Source organism: Patagioenas fasciata, chromosome 13 (genome assembly GCF_037038585.1).
Source record: "Patagioenas fasciata isolate bPatFas1 chromosome 13, bPatFas1.hap1, whole genome shotgun sequence".
NCBI lineage: Eukaryota > Metazoa > Chordata > Aves > Columbiformes > Columbidae > Patagioenas > Patagioenas fasciata.
Window position 1 is genome coordinate 9,267,920 of NC_092532.1, and position 17,726 is coordinate 9,285,645.

Here is a 17,726-nt window from a genome sequence, read left to right on the forward strand (position 1 = left end):
CGGTCGCCGCCATGTTGCGGCCGACCGGAGCGGTGATCGGGCCGCCGGCCGTACTGGTGCTGCAGGTCCGTCACGGCAGCTCGGGGCTCGTGTTCTTCCCAACAGGGAGCCTACAGCTGTCCCGCTGGTCCTGCTCTTCGCGGTGTGAACAGCACCCGCCTTGGGCAGTCGCGTTTCGGGAGCGCTCCTACACCAGCACTCGCCCCCGGCCCAGGACAGTTCGCAGCTCCCAGAGAGAAAGCAGCAGTTGCAAAGCACAGACTTTATCATCCCTCCTGCCCAGGGCTGTGAGGCCGGTGGTGCAAACCCTGTGCCAGGTCCTGAGCCCCGTGTGTGTGACAACAACCTGCAGCCCCTGGTTGTCCCGTGTCCCTCACGGGGGCTCAGAACAATGGGACAAATACAGGATCTCGGGCGCTGCCCACAAACCTGGTGTTCACACCAATACCATACAATCGGCATAGTAACAGACTCCTAAAAACATGTTTTAAGGTTTTAAATGTAGCATTTCTTCTTCAGCACAGAGGCTGTCCCTCCCTAGGTCCACCACCGGCCATTTGGTTATATATAGCTTATATCGACAGAAAAATTACATATTCATTACAATTCTTGACAACTGTTAACATATTCCACGCCTATTCTAACACAAGCTATCTGTTTAAGCAGTGCTAAGCAACATTCGTATGCTTCTCAGTTATGTGTTTTAAAGGAATATGTTATAAATCTGTCAATTTCAAGAACAGGGTGTGATTACTAAGTACAAAGGTTCTATGGTTACAAGGTTGGTTAATCTTTAAAGGTTGCTGCCTTAATGTTCTCCTAAACTATGAGTTCTGGAATTCCTTAAAATACAGTCTAGTAATTACAAATACAGGTATCAACACCATGTCCTGCTCCCCCTTCTCCAGGGCCTGAAGTCAGCGCCAGCCCGACCGATGGGACAGTGGCTGCTAGGACACGGGCCTGTCCCTGCCCGGGGGAAGGGGAGACAGCAGCTGTGCTGAGGAACAGCTCTGAGCGTGGGCACAGGCAGCAAACCAGGGGAGAAACACAGAGAAAAGGACTTTTTGTTTTCTTAAAACAATTTATTATTTCAATTTTATATAAAAACCATACAATCAATTAATACTAGACCATGGCTGGCTTCCCAGCCCGCATCAAACCCTTTTCCCATGATAAAAAAAACACAAACCACGACAACAGCTAAACACAGAATTCAGAATTTCAGTAAAGCCCTTTGATTTCCAAAAGCGCCTTTCATTGACTGCACAATAATTATACCTGGCACGACACAGAAGGAAATCATACCGTAATCTGGGGTACAGAAAAATAGAAATCTGCCTGTGAGTATTTTATCAAATACAATTCCCTCATGTGCAGCATGCGATGGCACATCTTTGGTCTGCTTTTATCGAGGACCTCGCCTCACAGAGCTGTGGCGCCGGGGCCGCATTGCTCCTCCGGCACTGGGTTTCCGAACATGAGGTATTTTGGAAAGCGCCAGAAAATCTCTTTTCCCCCACAGCGAACGCCAGGAGCTGTCGGGGTCTGTCCCCTCCAGGGACGAGGAGCTGACCCTGCCCCACACAGCCGGGAGCACCTCAGCTCCGGGATGCGGAGTGGATTGAACGGCTCCATGATGCCCAGAGCTGATGGGGGAGGAGACACACAGGCTCCCTAGAAAACCAAACCCCCCAGCCCTGGTGACCCCAAGTTTCCCCTGCACCGAATACAGGGGATGTGGACACCAGGCTGAGGGGGGTGGGGAGGGTTCAGCCCCCTGGGTGAAATCCAACACGAGTCTGGTGGGTGAAATGAGTTGAGCCACCTGCGTGGGGCGGCTGCTGGCCAGGGGGGACCTGAGGATCCTAATCGTCCTCCTCCCCCCCGCCATAGAGCTCCGCCAGCTTCTTGAAGCGGCTGCCCCAGTCGCTGAGGTAGTCATAGTCCTGGTCGCGGTCAGAATCGGAGGAGTTGAGGGAGCTGAGCGAGGCGGCCTCCGAGCCGCTGCCCTCGTAGTCGAACACCAGCAGCGAGTCATAGGGGGGGGCCGTGGGGTCTGTGTCGGCCGCTTTCAGGTTCTGCGGAAGCAGAGGGGTCAGTGCCTGTCCCCCCGTGCTGGGAACACCCCAATGGTGCCTGCATGAATGGGGACTCACCCCCACAAAGCACAGCATGGGGTCAGGGCTCACCTCATCGATGAAGTTCCCGATCTCGTCGGGATTGGCGGGACGGGGCCGGTACTGGGGGGCGGCCATCAGCGGCGGGGCCACGTCATTACGGATCACCTCAGGGCGGGCATCCAGGCCCCGGTGCAGCTGGCTCAGGTCGTAGTCCTGGGGAGGGGTGGATAAGGACATGAGGGGATCACAGAATCACAGAATGTCCCAAGTTGGGAGGGACCCGTAAGGATCATCGAGCCCAACTTCTCAATGATGTTTGAAGGGTGGCCATGGGCACTGCTGTGCTGGGAGTACCAGGGGCACTGGTGACCACAGTGGGGACAAGCAGGTCCACCACAGCCTCGTGTACCCCAGATGTCACAGAATCATCGAATCGTTTTGGTTGGAAGAGACCTTCAAGATTATGAAGTCCAGCTGTTAACCCAGAACTGTCACTAAACCATGTCCCTGAGAACCTCATCTGTCCATCTCAGTGACCAAGGCCACCCCGCAGGGACCGGCGCAGGGTCCCACCTGGTCCTCCTCGCCACCACCTTCCTCGTCGTAGTGGTACACGTTGTCCCGCAGGTCATCCTCAGGCGGGAGCAGCGGCTCCTTCACCACCTTCCTCCGCCTGGCGAAGAGCAGCAGCAGCAGCAGCAGGACTGCAAGGGGGATAATTGGCGTCAGGGTGGTGGGATGGGGGTGTCCCTGTCCCCATCCCCCGGTACTCACTCAGCAGAGCCAGGATGCCCCCCAGGATGCCCAGGATGGCAGGGACGCCCAGCCCGCCAGCAATGTACGCTCGCCGCTCGCAGTTCTTGGCTGGCCCTTCACAGTCGCACACCTGGGCCTTGACTGGTGTCATCTGCACCTTCCCCTGCCCGTCCGTCAGTTTCAAGAACAGGTTGTACTCGCCCGGCTCCAGCACCTTTTTCAGCGTCAGCACCACCAGGTCTGCCCGCAGAGAGAAGGGTTGGGCTCAGAAATGTGTCCTCGCCTTGGGGACACCTTTCTCACCAGTGTGGAGCTCTGCAGGGTAACGCAACCCCAGCCAGCTGCCCATTGCAGGAACCAGCACTGGCTGTTCTCAGGGAGCACAGAGAGATGAGGGGACCTGGGATCTGGACCTTAGAATCATCAAATAATTTTTGTTGGAAAAGACCTTCAAGGTAATTGAGGGGGTCCAACCATTAACCCGTCCCTGGCGCTAACCCATGTCCCTGAGAATCTCAGCCTCATCAACCCCTCCAGGGATGGTGACTCCAGCACTGCCCTGGGCAGCCTGTTCCAATGCCCCACAGCCCTTTGGGGAAGGAATTGTTCCCGAGATCCAACCTCAACCTCCCCTGGTGCAACTTGAAGCCGTTTCCTCTGGTCCTGTCGCTTGTTCCTTGGGAGCAGAGCCCGACCCCCCTGGCTCCAGGCTCCTTTCAGGCAGTTCAGAGATCAGAAGGTCTCCCCTCAGCTCCTGTTCTCCAGCTGAACCCCCCAGGTCCCTCAGCCACTTTCATCACACTTGTGCTCCAGTCTCTTCTCTAGCTCTGTTCCGTTCTCTCAACTCACTCCAGCACCTCAAGGGCTTTCTTGTGAGGGGCCCAAACTGACCCCAGGATTCGAGGTTTGGCCTCCCCAATGCCCAGAACAGGGGTACCTTGCTCAGTGTCTCCCCACTGCCCCGCACCAAGGGTGTGTGGCTCAACCCACTAACACCTACCTCGACCAGTCACCTCAACAGTCCAGTTGCTACCAGAGCCATGCTCCAGCACTGCCTGGAAGGGGTAGGTGTTGGGGGGCAGGTCCTTGTCCACAATGGTCAGTGTCTGCTTCTCGGGCTGCTGGTTGCAGATGTCGAAGTTCCGGGGCTCTGGCATGGGCCCATTGTCATTGACATCCTGGAGGACGAGGAGCAGCGTCCCCGTGCCGGTGGCATCCGGTGCCCCTGCGGAGCCAGGGGTCAGCACGGTGCCCGGGGAAGGGGTCCCAGCCCTGGGAGTTCCGGTGGGACACAGGCAGGTGGCAGCCCCGTCCCCAGGGGTGCGGCAGGACACTGCTCACCGCTATCCACAGCCAGGACAATGGCCTTGTAGGTGCTGTTGATGGCGTGTACCGACTCACGGTCTAGCGGCTGGGCCGCTGTGACAATGCCGGTTTCAGGGTTGATGTCCAGCCAGCCCGCGGGGTCACTGCCCATGCGGTACCTGGGGAGAGCGGCTATCAGTGGGGGGATGCTCTGCGGGGTGGCAAGGTGCAGACGGCACAGCCCCCCGCCACTAACCCCCCACTCACGTGATTTTCTGCCTCTGGTCCTTGTCAGGGTCCTGGGCCGTGTAGGAGGTGACCTGGTGGCCCAGTGGCAGGTCCTCCATCACGTCCACCTTCTTGATGGGCGGCATGAAGACGGGGGCTTCATTCACGTCCCCCACCATCACCTGGACACTGGCTGTGGAGAGCGGCAGTGGCACGGCGAAGGGGACGGCATTCTCCACTGTCACCACAAGGTTGTACTGGCTCCTGCTCTCATAATCCAGGCCCTGGGAGAGAGGAGCCACAGTTGCACCCATGGGGAGGTCACCAGTGCCGGGGCAGCTGCGCGGCAGCAGGACCCACCTTGGCGGTTTTCAGGATGCCGTCGTTGGTTTTGGGGTCAGTGGTGATCGTGAAGCTGCCGTCCTGGTCCCCGCTCTTGATGCGGTAGACGGCTTGCCAAGCAGGGGAGCCCTGCATGTCCCCGTCCGTCACGTGGAGCCGGGTCACCACCACTCCCACCTCATTCTCCTTCACCGTCCCCTCATACTGCAAGAGAGGGGACAGGGATGGTCACCCATGTGGTCCCAGGCACCCCATGGTGGGGGGACTCGTGTCATGGTGATGCAAGGAGGGCAGCAGTTGGCGGGAGCCGGCTCGGGTACCCTGGTGGGGTCGAAGATAGGAGGGTTGTCGTTGGCGTCGGTGACTTCCACGATGGCGGTGGCAGTGGTAGCCAGGCCAGTGCCCTCCTGGTCTGCAGCCTGGATGATCAGCGTGTAGTTGGGGGTAGTCTGCAAGCCAAAATCACTCTGGTTAGGGCAGGGGTGGGGTCCAGCACATCCCCCTCCTCCACAGCAGCACCTGCCTTCTCCTCCACCCTCTTCCAGCCATGGTGTTAACCACCAGCACAGACACTTGCCAACATCCCCACTGCCCACCTGCTCTGGGGCTCAGCAGGGCTGGGGGCCCTGTGACATCTCCAGCACAGATCCCTGACAGACTCAGGGCTGTAGCACCCCCAGAGCAGGGGATGATGACCCAGGGATGGCAAATCCCTGAACTGGCCAAACCCCAGGGCTCCAGCACCCCCAGGTCCTGTGGCCAGTCCTGTGGCAGAGCTGCCATGCAGCACAGCAGGACATGGCGAGGGCACCCACCTCTCGGTCCAGCCCCGTGCCGATGACACTGATGACACCTTTCTCTGGGTCGATGGTGAACATCTGCTGTGCACTCCTGGGCTCCTCACTGATGATGGAGTAGCCAATGATGCCATTGTTCACAGTGATCCCATCGTCTGCATCCGTGGCGTTCACGGTCATCACGGATGTGCCTGGGCACAGGGACAAGGAGGGGAGGTTTTACTCATGGAACAAAACCCACTGGCCAGCCTGGCACAGCTCTGCCCAGGGTTCTGTGTGATCCCAGCCATGGGGTCCCCCCTTGCTGCTCCCCCACGCACCCGGTTTCGCATTCTCCTCGATGTAGCCAACAAAGACTTGCTTGATGAAGACGGGCCGGTTGTCATTCTGGTCCGTCACGGTGATGATGATCTCCATGGGGTCCTCCACGGGCTGCCCGTTGGCTGACACGGCATGGGAGAAGAGCTGCCAGAGGCACCATCAGCACATGTGTCCCTGGGGAACATCCCCTCCCCACCCTGGTTCCCCACTCACCACGTATTTATCGATCTGCTCCCGGTCCAGCGGCTTCGTCACCTCCAGCCACCCCGTCTCGCGCTCGATGGTGAAGACGCCCACGGGGAAAGTGTCCGCCCCCTGCCCCGTGATGCTGTAGTAAACCTTGGTCTCCTTGTCCTTGTTGGATTTGATCTGGGGATGGGGCACAGGGGGGTTAGAGGGGTCACGATGCTCTGGGGGGCTCCCCTGCCCTGTGCCCCATCCCTGCGGGGCTGCGTACCTGCACCAGCTTCTTGGGGAAGGGCCCCCGCTCGTTCTCGGGGCAGTTGATGGGGGGGATGACCCAGTCCCTCTTCTGCCGCTGGAGCCCATGACCGTGCTCAGGGAAGGTCAGGACATCGAGTGCCGTGTCCTACAGTGATGGTGGCTCAGCTCGGTGCCAGCACCTTGCTGAGCCCCGCACATGCTCTGCCCCAGTGGTGGTGACCCCGGGGAGAGGAGCTGCGCTCTACCTGCTGCCGCTGGTGGGGATGGGGGCGGTGATGCCGCCTGCGCAGGATCACCCCGGCCGAGTGCCTCTTGCCCGCGGTGTCCCAGGCGTGGATGGAGAAGCTGATGTGTCGCCGCTGGAGCTGCAGGGGCCGGGTGGCAGAGACCACGCCGTCCCTGCTCACCTTGAACCGCGTGTCATCCAAGAGGAATACGGCACGTTGCTGCTCGTCGCAGTCCCTAAAACTCACTGGGGACAGGGACAGCAAGTGGGCAGGGCGTCTTGGTGCTACCCCAGGGAGAGCTGGTGAGGGCAGGGCTGGGGCCCAGGTACCATAGTCCAGTCAGACAGCAGGACGATGTGACACAAATGTATGCGGCACTTCCATGGCTCTGAGGCCGGGGTGGACGGTGGGGTTGCAGGTGCATCCCCATCTATAGTACCGCGTATGGCACATCCCTGCCGTGTGGCACGTCCCTGTGCACGGTGTGTCCCTGTGGCACAGCACGTCCCTATGCATGGCATGTCACCACTGCCGTGCCTGTGGCAGCGGGCAGAGGGTGCTACTGCTCCCACCACTTTTCAAATAAAAACAAGGGCAGCACCCGCTCACCTGTGCGGGCACCCAGCCTGGGCCCTGGAGGCTGATCCACAGGACACTGCAGGCCAGTGGGTGCCCCAGGGCCTTGGGACCTGAGGGGGTCCCCAAACCCTCGCATGGCCAGGGACCACGGCCACACATCTGCAGCAGGCACAGCCCAGGCTGTGGGAAGGGGACACCAGCCTGTGCCGGCCCCATTGCACAGGTCAGCAGCTGGGACACCCAGCCCGCCCCGGCACCACCAACACCTCTGCTGCACAGTCCCTGGGGATAGTGGGGGCAAACAGTGTCCTGGTGGCACCAGCCTGGCAGCCTGCTGGGGCGTGGAACGAGCTGGGATCGGCCGCGGGAGCCGTGGTGAGCTCTGAGATAGCACTGCAGCGTCACAGGCATCACATGAGCTGGGGCCGTGCTGCCGGAGCCACCGAACAAACACCCTTTGTCTGGGCAATGGTTTGTTTGTGCCCGTGGCACTGAGGCTGAGGCCCCCACCAGCACGGCCACGACCGGCCCCAGTGTGACCCGCGCAGAGCGGGTGCCGGGGCTGCACCAGGGGAAAGCAATGTTCTGGGGTGGAAACAGTGCAGTACGGCCAGACGCTGGACAAGAAGCCATTGCTGGTGCCACTATTGCCAGGGCCAGTACCATGGCCCGGGGGGCTACGTCAGCCCACAGGCAACCCAGGAATTTGGTGGCGGCAGCAGGACAGTGGCCAGCGGGGAGTGATAGTCGAGCTCCGGGCTGCCCCCTGCCCACCGCGGTGCCCCCAGTCCAGCCTGGGCAGCCGAGGAGGACCTGCCAGCACAATGCCAGCCCAGCCTGGCCCCACGGCACAGCCCCCGGCACAGGCTGTGGCAGCTGGTGGGGCTGGCTGGGCAGGAATGTGCTGAGACCGGCCAGGTGCTGCCACAGCGGGCGCTGGCGGTGGGGAAAGGCACCTAGCACCCACAGGTGCAGGCGCAGAGATTGGCACTTGGGTCCTGGCACCGTGCCGGATGGGTGCAGTGAGGGGGCAACACTCAGACCCCAGCCCCACACTGGGTGCAATGGATGCTGGCTGCTCAGTCCCACATCAGATGGGTGCAATGGGTGCTCCACCCCATGCTGGATGGGTGCAATGAGCACTGGGTGTTCAGCTTTACACCAGATGGGTGCAACGAGTGCTGGGTTCTCAGCCACGCACTGGGTGGCTGCAATGAGCGCTTGGTGCTGAGTGCTTGCTCTTCCTTTTCCCCCCCTGGCCATGCACAACCTGTTTTTCCAGCTCCTGGGCTGGTTGCAGCCAGCTTTCCCATCCATCCCTCCCACCACTTCCCCAGCACCGGGCCCCTCTCCTCTGCAGGAGCAGTGGGGTGGGAGGTGAGGGGAGCTGTGGGGGTCCTTTGGGGGGATCCCCCCTTCCCAACTCTCACCACCACCCACAGGTGCTGGGACCGCCAGACCCCCTGTGTCACAGATGTGGCAGGGAGATGAGACTCACACCTGGATGGCCACCAGGGCAGCCCCCCGAGTCACCCTGTGTCCCATGGTATGTCACTGGGGCTGGGGACAGGCTGAGTCAAGGGCAGAGCTGAGTGTCACCATCCTGGCAGTGCCCACTCTGCCTGGGTTGTGCAAGCACAGCTGAGCTGGGACAGGAGACAGTGGTGGGGAAGTGGGGAGGGGGGGTCACGTCACCTCATGGGCAAGCAGGGCAAAGGCACCATGAGTGGCACATCCCGCTGACACACCTGCTGACGTCACCCCGGTTTCACCGTGACACCAGACTCTCTAGGTTCCCCCACCCAGGGCTGATTGAGGAGCGTCCCAGTCTGTGTCATGTCCCATGAGTCAGGGAGGCTGCTCACCCCAACCCAGAGACCCCCCACCCACAGAGGGGGACATGAGGCCAGGCAGAGCTACAGGGTCCCAGCCTGGCCCCGTGGACACCATGGCCCCCACACAGCCGTTTGCCTCCCTGGCCTGTCCAGACCTGTCGGAGGGAAAACACCGCGCTCAGCTCATCAGCCTAATTACAGGCTGGCTTGTCAGCCCGGCCTCGCCACCAGCTTTGATGTGCTGTGTGGCATGAGAGAGCAGTGTCGCTGAGCACCCTCTGTGCATGTCCCCCCCATGGCTGGGCATCACCGTGGCACAGCCAGGCATCACTGTGTTGGCACAAGGCCTGGACACCAATGCCCATCCGCTTCCCTCCTCCCACGCCCCATCTCCATCTGGGACCCGAAACTGGGAGTTTTGGTGCTGGGATGGGAGATTTCCAGCAGGTCCTGGCTAAGCCCTTTGTGGCTGGGAGACACTGGGGACACGTGGCCACCCATCACCCTGGTATCGGGCACAGCTCTAGTGGCACAGGCTGCTGCAGCAGGCAGTTTTGTTAATGATCAACCAGAAAGCTAACGAACAGGCAATTCCTGAGGTGTGGGGCAGGGTGCAGCTTGATACCCAGATCCCGGGCAACTTCCAGAGCTGGGGGGGTTTGGGAGCCCCCGGCATGGTGCTCTGCGGCTCCAACCGCCCCCAGCAGACTGATGCCAGCCCCACATCAACCATTAACCATCGCAGATGGCAATAGCCCAAGGCTGCAGCCAGCTACCACACAGCCCCAGCACCCACAGATCACAGGGTGGGGATGTGCAGGGCACCCCAAAGCAGCAATGGGTCCCCAGCACCCACTTCCTCAGGCACACCTTCCCCCAGTGCCTCCCCCACACCCCAAAGCCACCAGAGCCACAGAGCCAGGCCTCAGCACCAACACCTGCCACACCAGGATGTGGATCTCCTACTGGCACAGTGACATGCCACCAGCCCCTGGGGTGGCTGTGCTGGGAGCTCAGCTCCATGGCTGTGGAAGGTGCTGGGACCCCAAGGCGGGTGAGGTGCAGGGAAGGACAGGCGCCTGCGCAGCCCCACGCCCTGGCTGCCAGTCCCAACAGGTCTGCGCTGCCTGAGTCAGCGCCGCCCGCGCCGGCGCACCCCAGGGAGAGGCACCCGCTGCCCCCGCACCCCGACACTGGCCTGCTGTGCTGGAGCGCCCGCGCTGCCCCGGCCCCACTGCCCTGCATGGACACAGCCGCAGCTCTGACCCCAGTGCCACCTGCAGCGGTGTGCACCAAGCCTGTCATCATGGCCCTGTCCCCACAGCCACCCACAGAGTCAGGCAGAGACTGTCCCTATTGCCACCCCAGCACCATATGGACACAGAGCCACGGCTTCGTCCCCTGTTGACGACTGTAGTGCCATGCTCCCTGCCTGTCCCTGTAGCCTTGGCTCTGTCCCCATGGCCAACCTGTCCCCACACACACAGCCAGTCCCCGTGGCCACCCCATCCCCATGGCCTTGGCTCTGTCCCCATGGCCCCTCCATCCCCAAGCACCCAGCCCATCTCCACAGCCACCCTGGTGCCACACACCCAGCCTGTCCCCGTGGTCCCCACCTCACCTCGTCCCAGTGTCTGTCCCGCCGCCACGCTGTCCTGCGGCATGGTGAGGGCAAAGGTCTCTGCAGTAAAGCCGGGCTGGCACAGAGCTGCCTGCTTGCACAGCCGAGGGCTGGCCTGCCCGGAGAGAGGGGTCAGCACCGGGCAGGGTCCCACAGTCCCAGGAAGGATCCCACGGTCCCAGGAAGGGTCCCACCGCCTCGGGTAGGGTCCCAGGGTCCCGTCCCTCACCTGGAGCAGGAGGAGTAGGAGGCAGAGCAGGGCCGGACAGACCCCCCACCGCCCCATGGCTGCCGGTGCCACTGCAGTGCCGGAGGGATCGAGGCGCCGCCGCCGCGGATCCGCAGGTGAGTCCGGTCCCGGTGCCAGTCCCGCCCCGCAGGTGCCGGCCCCACCCCGGGGGACCCGCCCCGCCGGGAGGCGGTGCCGCCCCGCCCGGCCCCGCTCCCCCCGGTGTCCCAGTCCCCGCCGTGGAGTCCCCGGGCCGCGCGAGCTCCGTGGGTGCCCATCCACGGCTGCGGGGGGGACAGAGCACAGCCGGCACCGGGCATGGAACCAGCGGGAGCTTCCGGGGCTGGGAATGTGCCGGTGCTGAGCCCCCAGCCCGGGGCAGCAGGCACAGAGCGGGGGGCTCAGTGCCCTGCCCGTGCCCTCCTGCACCCCGTGGGGACAGGAGCACCCTGCAGGAGCCCCCACCGCTGAGGGACCATGGGTGCAGTGGTGCAGCCAAGCCTGTGGGTACCAGGCAGGGAATAGGTGGGGGCTGCTGCAGGCAAGGGGGACCAGGCTGGGGGAGTCACAGTGAGGCTGAGAGGGGCCACAGTGGGCCTGGGGTCAGCACCAACCCCTGGGGAGGGAAGCAGCTCCCCAGCGATCTCTCCCAGGGCACAAAGCCACGCAAAGGCTGGAGCATTTAAAAAACCCACATTCTTTATTAAAACTTACACCAGCACCCACTCACCTGATCCGTAGCATCACACTACTTTATTTCATACATTAAAAAAAAAAAAAAACAAACCAAAACAGAAAAAAATACAGGAGAGGAAGGTGGGAAGGTGAGGGGGCTGCCGCCAAGGCAGGGGCATGGTGGGAGGGGGCAGCCCCAAGGCACAGGCAGAGGTAAGGCATGGGACAGAGGGCCAGCAGGGCTGGGGTGTCCTAATCATCCTCCCCCCCGCCATAGAGCTCCGCCAGCTTCTTGAAGCGGCTGCCCCAGTCGCTGAGGTAGTCATAGTCCTGGTCGCGGTCAGAGTCGGAGGAGTTGAGGGAGCTGAGCGAGGCGGCCTCCGAGCCGCTGCCCTCGTAGTCGAACACCAGCAGCGAGTCATAGGGGGGGGCCGTGGGGTCTGTGTCAGCCGCTTTCAGGTTCTGCGGAAGCAGAGGGGTCAGTGCCTGTCCCCCCCATGCTGGGGACACTCCAATGGTACCTGCATGGCCAGGGTCAGGTCTCACCTCCTCGATGAAGGTGCCGATGTCATCGGGGTTGGCGGGACGGGGCTGGTACTGGGGGGCCGGCAGGAGGGTGGGGGCCACGTCATTGCGGAGCAGCACGTCAGGGCGGGCGTCCAGGCCCCGGTGCAGCTGCCGCAGGTCGTAGTCCTGGGGGGGACATGATGGAGAAGGGCAGGGTCAGGCTGCCTGTGCTGGCACCAGCTCCCCAGCCCCCCAGCACACCCACCTGGTCCTCTTCCCCACCGCCCTCCTCCCCATAGTAAAAGATGTTGTCCCGTGTGTCGTCCTCGGGCAGCAGCAGTGGCTCCTTCGTCACCTTCTTCCTCCTCACAAAGAGCAGCAGCAGCAGCAGGATGACTGTGGGGAGCACCAGCATCAGTGGGGACATGTCACCCCTCTCTGCCCCATGTGGGGTGTAGCCCCTCAGCACCAGAACCACAGGACCCCTCACTCACGCAGCAAAGCCAGGAGGGCACCGAGGGCGGCAAGGACGATGGGCAGGCCGGTGGCGGGCTGGGATCTCTGGGCACAGCTCTGCACTGGCCCCTCGCAGTCGCAGACCCGTGCGGTGATGATGGTGAGCTGGGCTTTGCCTGGCCGGTCGAAGAGCCGCAGGTAGACGCTGTAGAGCTCTGGCTCCAGTGGTGCCACCAGCCGCAGGGTGACGGTGTCATCTGCGCAAGACCAGCACCATGGGTGACCCATGTTGATGTGCACCAGTAATGTCACCACAGCGCAGCCCATGTCGCACTGAGCATTCCCCCAGCATTACCTTTGTCACCGACCTCCACAGCCCAGCTGTCCCCTGAGCCGTGGCTGAGCTCGGCGCGGAAGGGGCCAGTGTTGGGGGGCAGGTCCCTGTCGGTGATGGTGAGGACCTGGGGCTGGGGGCTGCGGTTGCAAATGGTGATGTCCCGGGGCTCGGCCTCAGGGCCGTGGTCATTCACGTCAAGCAGGGTGAGGAGGAGAGTGCCAGTGCCTGTGGCGGGTGGCGAGCCTGCGGGGGGGAGTGATGCTGGAGGGGGGATCCCCAAAACCAACACCCTCATGGGGACAGGGATGCCCCGAGCAGGGGACAGGCAGCCCCATCACCGCTCCGTGCCGGAGCTGGGATGTGGTTCCTGGTGCCGGCAGCACGTGTCCCTCACGCGGGACAGCAGGAACAAGGGGCCCTTTCATGGCCCTCACCATCGTCCACCGCCAGCAGCATGGCAGCGTAGGTGCTATTCTTGGCAAAGGGCGACTCGCGGTCCAGGTGGTCCCGTGCCATCACGAGGCCGTTCTCGGGGTGCACAGCCAGCCAACCCGCCGGATCGTGCCCCATCAGGTATCTGGGGGCAGAGGGGAGCTGGTGATGCGACGGGGTTGACAGGGACCCCCCCACACCTCAACCTCAACCCCATCCCTGCTCACTTGATCCTCTGCCCCTGGGCCGTGTCGGGGTCCTGTGCAGTGCAGGAGGCGAGGGTCTGCCCTGGTGGCACATCCTCCGGCACTCGGGCCAGCTGCACCGGTGGCTCAAACACAGGCGCCTCGTTGACATCCTCCACATTGACCGTCACCGTGGCGGTGGCTGTGGGCAGCTTCACGGCGAAGGGGGCCTCGTTGGTCACGGCCACATGGAGCACGAACTGCTTCTTGGCCTCATAGTCCAGACCCTGGGAGAGAGGAGGGGACGGGTAGCACCCTGCTGTGGGCAGCAAGAGGGGGACATGGAAGGGACACCCACCTTGGCGGTGCGGAGGACGCCCTCATTGCTGGCAGGGTCAGTGGCAATGGCGAAGATTCCCCCCTCATTGCCGCGCAGGATGGAGTACACAGCTCGCCACGCCGGCGTGTTCAGCTCGTCCAGGTCGGTGACAGCCAGCCGGGCCACCTCCCGCCCGGCCGCATTCTCTGGCACGGCCTCCTCGTACTGCGGGTGTGCGACACCGTCAGCACTGCAGCCTGGTGGGCACTGGCCTAGCCCCATCCCACGGGGAGATGGTCCCGCTGGGGTTGCCCCACATTACCATTTTGGGGTCAAACTCGGGGGCGTTGTCATTGACGTCCGCAATCTCGATCACGGCCAGCGCTGTTGTGGTCAGCCCCTCGCCATCCAGGTCAGCCGCCTGCACAGTCAGTGTGTACTCCCGCACGCGCTGCGGTAGACAGACAGACAGACAGACACAGTGTCAGTCCCACCCAGGCCTGGGGCTGACGCCCCCCCAGTGCTGCAGAGCCCACCTCCCGGTCAAGGCCACTGGCAATGACACTGAGGGTGCCGGTGGCCTTGTTGATGGTGAACATGTGAGGATGGGGCTCCCGTGGCTCCTGGCTGAGGATGGAGTATGCGATGACGCCGTTGTAGGTCTCCACCGCATCGTCCGCATCTGTGGCCATCACCTGCATCACGGAGGTGCCTGGGAACAGGACGTCACAGTGAGTGGAGGGACAGGCACCCACGTCCCCCACAGGGATGGTCCCAGGGTTCTCGCCAAGGGATGCGGTACAGGGTCCTACCTGGCAAAGCGCCCTCGGGCACGGAGCCCCTGAAGACCTCCTGCGTGAACTGGGGCTTGTTGTCATTCTGGTCTGTCACTGTCACTATGATCTCCATGGGCTCCTCCACCGGTTTGCCATTCTCAGACACAGCATGGGACAAGAGCTGGAGGGCGGAGGGGTGAGCTGAGGGGCCAGCATGGCACACTGGCACACCATGGCACATGGTGGCAGGGACCTACATGGTACTTGTCGATGCGCTCCCTGTCCAGCGGCTGTGTCACCTTCATCCAGCCGGACTCTTTCTCGATGGTGAAGATGCCCTCAGGGGGGGCGTCTGCCCCCTGCCCTGTGATGCTGTAGAAGATCTTGGTGTCTTTGTCCCGGTTGGATTTGATCTGGGAGGAGACATGGGGGGTTCAGTCCCCCTGCAGCCCCAGCCCTGATGCAGGGGAATGGCCACCACCAGCATCTCTCCCAACCTTGACGTGCGCAGCCATGCCCAACCCCCACCCAGACTGACCCCCCCTCATACCTGAACCAGCTTTTTGGGGAAGGGACCCCTCTCATTTTCAGGAACCTTGATGGGGGGAATCACCCAGTCCCTCTTTCGCCTCCTGGGAGCAGCACGAGCCCCGGGTAGCTCCTGCGGGACAGGGGGTGTGAGGGTGCAGCCAGCAGGGGGACAGGGGATGGGGAGGGGGCAGATGGGCAGTGTTACCTGGGGGGAGCGCCTGCTCCGCACAGGGACAGGGGCAGGGTCTGGCTGACTGGTGGCATCCCGGTGGGGGACAGCAAGCGCCCTGCCCACCCCCAGCAGCTGCACAGGTCCCCCGTCCTCCTGCACCCCAACATAGGGCTCCTCGGTCCCGTACAGCCCCACGCAGGCCCCGGAGCTCGCTGTGGGAGGGCACAGGGTCAGGGTGGATGGGGAAACCTGTCCCCCAACCCCTCACAGCAGCCGCCCCAGGACCCTGCGACCCCCCCTAGCCTCCTGAGGCAGATCAGGTCAGGCAGGGGATGCCGGGAGCAGCACAGGAGCGGGAGGTTTCGGCTTTTGTTTCATTGATGACGGGAAATTCCTGGGCAGGCAGGGCCCTGCTCCAGCCTCCCACCTGGTATGTCACCCCCCTCGGGGCTCCCAGCACCCCCATCCAGCATGTCACCCTCCAACAGGCTTCCAGCCCCCCATGGCCTGGACATGGGGCACAGCACGGGCCCCCCCCAGGACTGCGCTGCATCCCCCGTGCTGGACACAGCCCAGCTCCCAGCACCCCCAGCCGGGAACAGGATTAGGGGATTAGTGGAGCTAAACCAGCTCTGCCGGCGGCAAGAGGCCATGAGAGCTGGGAGGGGACAGGGAGTGGGGCTGGGGGACTGCGGGAGCGGGGGAAATGTGGAGCGAGCCAAGGGGAGCTGTGCCCCACGGCTGCCCCATATTGCGATGGGGAGTGAGCTCCAGGGCGATGGTGGGGTTCCTTGTCCCATGCTGGGCCAGCAGCCATGCCTGGAGGGCAGCACTGAGGGCCCCTCCCAGCCGTGATGGCTTTGATAAGGGACATCAGCAGGGCCGGAAGGGACCCAGTCAGGCCGGCAAGTGGGGCTGGGGCACGAGGAACCTGGGGGAGGCCCAAACACTCACCACAGGGCGCCCCTGGCACCCGCCATGGGGACCCCACCAAAGGCTGGGCGGCATAGGAGGGTCCGGGTCCGCAGCCTCGCTTCAGGCCCCTCAGAGGGCCAAACCCCGCTGTGCCCTGAGGGTCCCCCCATGCAGAGCCCCTGTGGCACTGTGTCCAGTGGAGCTGCACGGCTGGTGTCAGGGCCACGTGCTGCCCACCGAGGGGGGTTTTGAGGGTTTTGCAGTGGCGTGGCCAGACCCCAGCCCCTGCTCACGTGGGCTCCCGGCAGAGCCCAGCTCCAGCCCGCAGCCTGGCAGGAGCTCCCGGTGGGCTCAGTCAAAGCAGCGGAATGTGGCATCCGAAGGTCAGAGCCTCTCCTGGCACGGTGAGAGCACTTAGGGTCGGGAAGAGCTTTTAGTGCTCCGCGGCCATTAGGTGATCGCTGGCTTTGGCTGCCGTTCCCGAGCAGCCCCGCTCCCCCAGGATGTTGCCGAGCAAATGGGGCAAACAGGCCCAGGCAACACGCACTGCCCCAGCCCCAGGGCATCACCGGCACCGAGCCCCTGCCTGGCCTCGGGCCAGGCCAGCTGGACTCTGCAGCCCATGGCACCCGCTCCTGCCCATGGCGGCAGAAGGTAGCCCCGGGGCACCCAGCCCTATCGCCAGCCCGGCGCTGGGCACCCACCCTGTGGGGATCCAGCCCTACCCCAACGGGTGCCCCACAGCTGAACCGCAGGCGCCAGCATCAACCATCACCATCCCCAGCGGGGCCAGACAGGCAGGTTGGGCATTGCCAGCCCTGCTGCTTGGGGCACCATCAGTTCCACGGCCCGGACCTGCTGCTGTGGGAGCACCACCAACCCCATAGCCCCGTCTTAGGAAGGGGCAGCCCCATAGCCCAGCCCACAGCCCTATAACACAGGAGCCTGGCCAGCCCCACAGCTCAGCCCCACAGCCAGTGAAGGGCTCGCCCCATGCCCCAGATCCCTGCCAGCCCCACACCCAGGGCAGTACCAGCTCCTCACGAAAAGAACAGATCCCGGCCCGGGGTCATACAGCCGGCCCTACATCCCTCCCCAGGACCCAGCCCCACGGCTCGGCGAGCACAGCTGACCCCAGACCAGTTCTACAAACCGGTGGGCAGTGTGGGGCCGAGCACCGCAGCGAGATGGGACCCTTGCACCGCCCCCAGCCCAGCCCGCACCCGGGGGCACGGCCTACCCGCCCCACCGGCGCCCAGGACCCGACGCCGATTGCAATCCCGATCCCGCTCCCGATCGCGGTTCTGACTGCAACCCCGGTCCCCGCACGGCCGGTGCCCCCACCGCGCATCGCAGGGGTCCCGGGGGGCCGGGAGGAGCCGCGCCCCGACGGCGCCGGTTACCTGGTGCCGGGAGCGGCCCGCGGCGCAACCCCGGGGGGACGCACGGCCGGGCCGGGGGAGCGGCGAGCGCGGCGGCCGCCGGCAGGAGCGGGAGGAGGAGGAGGATGAAGAGCGGGCAGAGCCCAGAGCGCAGCTCCCGCATGGCCCGTCCGCTACCGCTACCGCTACCGCCGCCGCCGCCGCTCCGGTCGCCGCCCGCCGCGCCCCGCCC

General features: G+C 63.6%; 2 protein-coding genes across 2 annotated transcripts; both read right to left on the reverse strand.

Moving 5' to 3' along the window:
* Nucleotides 1-1,064: 1,064 nt before the first annotated feature.
* Nucleotides 1,065-10,962, reverse strand: CDH1 (cadherin 1). Its single transcript, XM_065848426.2, has 16 exons — nucleotides 10,808-10,962; nucleotides 10,579-10,693; nucleotides 6,562-6,788; nucleotides 6,330-6,461; nucleotides 6,086-6,241; nucleotides 5,872-6,016; nucleotides 5,570-5,742; nucleotides 5,075-5,203; nucleotides 4,773-4,958; nucleotides 4,452-4,696; nucleotides 4,221-4,363; nucleotides 3,880-4,104; nucleotides 2,898-3,119; nucleotides 2,697-2,827; nucleotides 2,193-2,336; nucleotides 1,065-2,081 (listed from the first exon to the last, which is right to left on the reverse strand). Exons 1-16 carry the CDS (start codon nucleotides 10,862-10,864, stop codon nucleotides 1,869-1,871), a joined length of 2,643 nt encoding a protein of 880 aa, XP_065704498.1. The 5' UTR covers nucleotides 10,865-10,962; the 3' UTR covers nucleotides 1,065-1,868.
* A 523-nt stretch (nucleotides 10,963-11,485) lies between these two features.
* On the reverse strand, nucleotides 11,486-17,710 carry CDH3 (cadherin 3). The gene is made up of 15 exons (XM_065848472.2): nucleotides 17,516-17,710; nucleotides 15,231-15,409; nucleotides 15,045-15,155; nucleotides 14,752-14,907; nucleotides 14,531-14,675; nucleotides 14,255-14,430; nucleotides 14,041-14,169; nucleotides 13,758-13,943; nucleotides 13,442-13,686; nucleotides 13,217-13,359; nucleotides 12,801-13,025; nucleotides 12,484-12,702; nucleotides 12,255-12,385; nucleotides 12,029-12,175; nucleotides 11,486-11,944 (listed from the first exon to the last, which is right to left on the reverse strand). Exons 1-15 carry the CDS (start codon nucleotides 17,655-17,657, stop codon nucleotides 11,735-11,737), a joined length of 2,544 nt encoding a protein of 847 aa, XP_065704544.1. The 5' UTR covers nucleotides 17,658-17,710; the 3' UTR covers nucleotides 11,486-11,734.
* Between the last annotated feature and the right edge of the window lie 16 nt (nucleotides 17,711-17,726).